Source organism: Lottia gigantea, assembly GCF_000327385.1.
Source record: "Lottia gigantea unplaced genomic scaffold LOTGIsca_18, whole genome shotgun sequence".
Classification (NCBI taxonomy): domain Eukaryota; kingdom Metazoa; phylum Mollusca; class Gastropoda; family Lottiidae; genus Lottia; species Lottia gigantea.
Window position 1 is genome coordinate 248287 of NW_008708301.1, and position 5149 is coordinate 253435.

The 5149-nt window shown below is 35.2% G+C and overlaps 1 protein-coding gene across 1 annotated transcript; it reads left to right on the top strand.

The window, feature by feature from the left end:
• Positions 1-3504: 3504 nt before the first annotated feature.
• On the top strand, positions 3505-4872 carry LOTGIDRAFT_158666 (hypothetical protein; the record flags this gene model as incomplete). Its single annotated transcript, XM_009052114.1, has 1 exon — positions 3505-4872. The coding sequence occupies one exon, from the start codon at positions 3505-3507 to the stop codon at positions 4870-4872; it is 1368 nt and encodes a 455-aa protein (XP_009050362.1).
• Between the last annotated feature and the right edge of the window lie 277 nt (positions 4873-5149).

Sequence of the window (5149 nt, forward strand, 5' to 3'; positions counted from 1 at the left end):
TTTTGTTACGTTCGGACCACTTTAATTAAAAACAACCATACGCAACAAGTAATTGCTATGATGTAAGGGAACCTTAAGGTATAAAGACCTTTCAAACAAGAGGATTATCCAATGTTTTGATATTTAAGATCGTGTTTGATGACCTTTATATCACTAGAATGAAAATAGATCGAAAACTAACTTTGATTTGTGATTGCATTGCTTACAAAGAATTGTGCACTATTTGCGTATAAGGAGGTCATGAAAGCAAGACTCGTTGTCAAATATTTCACAAGGGTTATAATAACTCTTATAATGAGCTACAAGTTAATTGTGTAGAATGTCAAGGGAGGGATTTCTCGTGTCAACACTAATATTAACCATGTTGGCATTTACCAACACTATAGTCTACTTCAATGCCTCGTGGCTAAATATCCTTTCTTTCATTTACTATTTAACGATGTATAGTTGACAAATGTAATAATGTGAACGACATTTAAATTCGTCGAATGTGGATGGTTCAATTGTCTTGGAACCATGGTGGGAAAATCTCATAAAAGAATTCGTGCAATATATACAAAACTAAGTATTTTGAAGGCTTCTTTTAAACAGGTAGTGAATAAGATGTAAAGGGGTCTGAACACAATATCGCTCGCCAGTTGCGTATGGTTGCGAATAAAAATAAAGGTCATACATTTCAACACATCTCTCAAGAAACTGAGTTGCGTTTGGTACTCACGACCACTTTCATCTTTCGCAACCATAGTCCTACGCAACTTACTGGTAATCGCTATGATGTGAGGGAACCTTACTGAATGACCAAAGGTGCTGTTAATCTGTTCTTACACCTTTCATGAGGTTGGTCAACAAATTGCAATATACAAAAGAGAAAATATGTACATTTTCGACTGAAATCAGGTTGATATTGTATAACAACATTTTGCAATTGGTGGATATCAGTATTTGGGCTGGTTTAACACTAACAGTAAATAACGAAAGTTCTTGAGCAGTCACTAGTATGTTACCTGTGTGCCAGTCTGTTGGTGTTGCTAGTGACCCAATGACTGTCCGGGATTCCATCTGTATCCACATTAAAGTACTGTTTGGCCATATATGAAACACATAGCTTAGAGCAATTGATTGGCTTGAAAATTGCTTCTCCTTTAAGGAAATGCTTTTCCAAGTGAAAATGGTATTGAAAGGCTTGACATTTATTCTATAGAAGATATATTAACTTCATACTTCTCGCAACATAGAACAATTCTCCACTGTCAAAATATGATGGATTAATTTGATCTATCTATGATTTTATCGGGGATTATTATTAAAGAAATTGTGTTAAGAGTCAGAATAAGATTGACATTATTACTATCAGGTCATTATGTCAGTATGCCAATTTGTCAGTTTGTTTATGTCAGATTGGTATTTCGATGTGGATTGCAGGTGTTCTGAAACTTAAAGGGACATTCCGCTGTTTTGTGAAACATTTTCATTCTCAAAAACATCGTAAATTGTACCTGAAAATATTTCTAAAAAATGCTATTTTAATCTATGTATTTAGTAATAAAACTGTGCTTGTTTTAAAAGGGTTAGTTAAAAAGGTAGAGTACTAATTGTTAGTATTGGCTTTATAATGGCTCGATTATTGAAACCTTAAGAATACGTAGGAGACATATTTCTCTCAAATTCGGCGTTTATTTTACTTAAATCCGTACAGTAGTACAGCGTAACAAACTTTAAAAGTTAACTTAAAAATTACGTAATGTTTTTAAATAGTTTTGGCATGAAATTCTATAAAATATTGATAGATTTGGTACCTAGACGATGGTGTGAGTGTTGGTCTTCACCACCAGGAAGTGTTTAATTTGAATTAAATTTATTAGATTGAAAGAAATCCTAAAAGTTTTACAATTACAAATTATCTTTTATATCAGATTGTTGATTCTATTTCTATTTTAAAATGTCTAAGGAGAACTGTAACTGAGTATTTGCGATTTACATTAGGAAAAGCATCATAATCACACTTACGTCCTAGGCAAGGCTTGCCTCACCTAGTGCTGATGTAACGGTTCTCAATTTTCTGTCTGGTTTTAACAGCTGAAACGTTTATTTGATATTTGATTATAATGGATACGAAGGTATTCGACGGTAATTCGGAATTAGAAGTAGTTATTATCCATTCACAAAATTATATTTTGATTTTAGTATCTGAAATTTGTTAACGAAAATAGAATTTGAGTCTAAAATCATTTTACACTTGACTTGTTGAGTGAGTCGCATATCCTGAAAAGTGTTTCCTGTTCTGTCAAAAAAGTCTTTAGGAATAATCTTTCACGAATTCCTCTGCAAATTAAATGTCTTTTATCTGTTTAATGTCGTAACGTTCTACACTAGAAATCGATGAAGTTTAAAAGGCATTACATTGGTAAAAGCGAGAGTATTATACAGATTTGAACTAAGTCATTTAAAGTTCTATGTGGAACAATCTGTTAGTTTTGCTTATGAACTCAACCACACTATGGACTCGAGCTGTTTTTACACTGCTAGAAATTGAAGGAAGCTTGACATTTTTCCAATTGAAAGTGTGTCTTGGTCGATTCAATATTAGATAAAAACTCTATTCGATGTTTAATGTTTGTGATTTTTAGCAAGGCAACTTTCAGTTTTTATTTCGATTTAATGGATTCTGTGACATATGCACTGAGGTCTGTTGCAGACGATGACGGTCGATAAACTGTTTCACAAATATATTCCAGTATTGGCATATAATTCCTTTAACCATAGGAGTACATTTTTACAATTTCATTTCATGTCACATGCAAATATTTGATGTAATATAATGACCATTTCAGTAATACACAGATATGGGCTTAATGTTCAAAAATTATTATTTGTGAACCTAGTAATTTTCTCTCAGCCCCTAACATAGTGCTTTGATACACATGATTATATAATTAAATTCGATTTCCAATCCTATTTGTTTAAGTGTCTATTGTTTTGGGCTATTTTCATTGAAAAATTTGATCTAAATCTGACACTAAAAAACTCGGAAATATTCTTTAGTTGGCCAGGCAGTTCACCCTTTTTCAACTTCAAAATGTCATCCTAAATATGCAAAGATTACGTAATCTATCGAAAATTCCAATATTAGGAAAGTAGGATACTTGTGGTAGCGACTAACCTAATATCTAATTTGTCGCTGGGAAACAGAGGGAAGAGGGTCCCGCTTCGCCCCCACCCCCTCCTTCACTTTGAAATTCCTTATTATTGTACAGAGTGAATGGACTGTCTGTGGAACAGACCCCCAAGCCTTGCCTTGAACGACCGAGAGTAAACTTTGTCTAATAGAACCTGCATACTGAGAAAAAATGTCAAATATCCCAAAATATATGTTTAACGAACATAATAAATTGTCTGTGAGCTCCGACAAATTTGAAAAGCTCTAGTTTATTCTATAATATTATTTTTTTCTAATTTCAGATGGATTGTTGTATGTTATGGTGAAGTGGGATCAGGCAGATCTGAATGAGACTTGCTATGCTGTGTCTGTGTGGGGCGTCGCCGACAGAAGAGTCGACATTTATTGATGTTAAAAGAGTAATTGAGGAATATGCATGGAACGAATTTAAATCCTCAATGGGAGCCGTCTCGAAAACGTTTTTAAGACGTCGTGATTTTATAATAGAAGTGCCCCTAAACTATTATCACACAGAGGACATCGAACAGAGGTTTGTTCAACGGCAGCTTAAACCCGCGTCTTCCCGAAATATCAGCCAAAAACAAGAAAATGTGTCAGAACTCAAAACTGAATTTCGTAATAATACGGATACAAATCAGACATACAAGTTTCGATTCGAAAGAACGCGAAAAGCTGCAGTGAATGTTACTTTTCAGAAAGGATTTACTCTTGATGGGAAAGCTCATCTGACGCTTAAATTGCCAAAAGACAAAGTTGACAGTAAGGCTGGCGAAGGGTTAAACATGAGCCTCCAAGTGACCAAAGCGGAGGGAGAAAGTTTCGAAGACACTTTAGTATTAGAGGCGACGAGCGATATTGCCGTAGAAAAGAAGCATACGTATATAACTGGGGTATCGTTAAAACAAATTGAAATCGCTTACGACTTCACGGTTGAGACGATACTAAGAATGCCAAGCCATAGGGCACCCGTAACTATAAAACGGAGACGCGGTGGTGACGTAGTTGCGTCGTTCTATATCAATAATTTAAGAGATGTATTCGAGGAGTATTGTCCACCAGCAGAAATAGTAGAAGAGACATGTAGTGATAGTAAATATAAACAATATGCTGTCAAATTTTACACCTCAGGGATTATTGAAGGCGCACAATTATCAAATCAAAAAATTATCCTTGAATCGAAAAAAATTGACAGTGAAGATCGCTCCACAAACACAATGGATGTTCCACAAATTGTAGTGAGACCGTCTGATTTAGGTGAAATAAGTGCTGCTAGTACGTCCGACCAGTCGGAGAAACAGCCCCTATTACCACCTCCACCACCTCAAAAACCAACTACGAGTACAGAAAAACTACGAGATCCACAATCAGCGTCTGAACGTCGTTCTTCATTTAAACGGTTTAATCAATTTGGGGAAAATTACACAAGCTTAACTTCCGGTTCACCGGAGACAAAGATCATGCAGATTCCTATGATACCAGCAATTGCTAAAACTCCACCAACACCACGTTCAGCCTCACCTACTGTTCCTAGCTCAATTCTCACTGATCCTCATCGGAAAGAACGGGTACTTGCTCCTAGACGTGTTGGTGTTCGTGCTAAGAGCCCACATCGGTTACCCAATCCAGGTTCATTTCAAGGAACAAGTCTCCACCCAACGGCAAGACCCAAATTGTCTAAGATGACAAGTGTTTGATTACGAACATTGTCTGCAATTAAGATTCTATATGATCGAAATTCACTTGAATAGGTGCTAATTGTCTACTACAAGTTAAAATTCAATTCAGTTTAACTTGTGAAATTCACACAGGATAAATATAAAACCAATACGTTGTCCGGTTATCTAAACAAGTAAGATATGAATCAAATAATATACATGAGTATATGAACAATCAACGATAAAACATATCACTGCCATTATTGCCATCGACCATTAGATCATCGTTTTAAAATTTTCTATTACCATAAATATA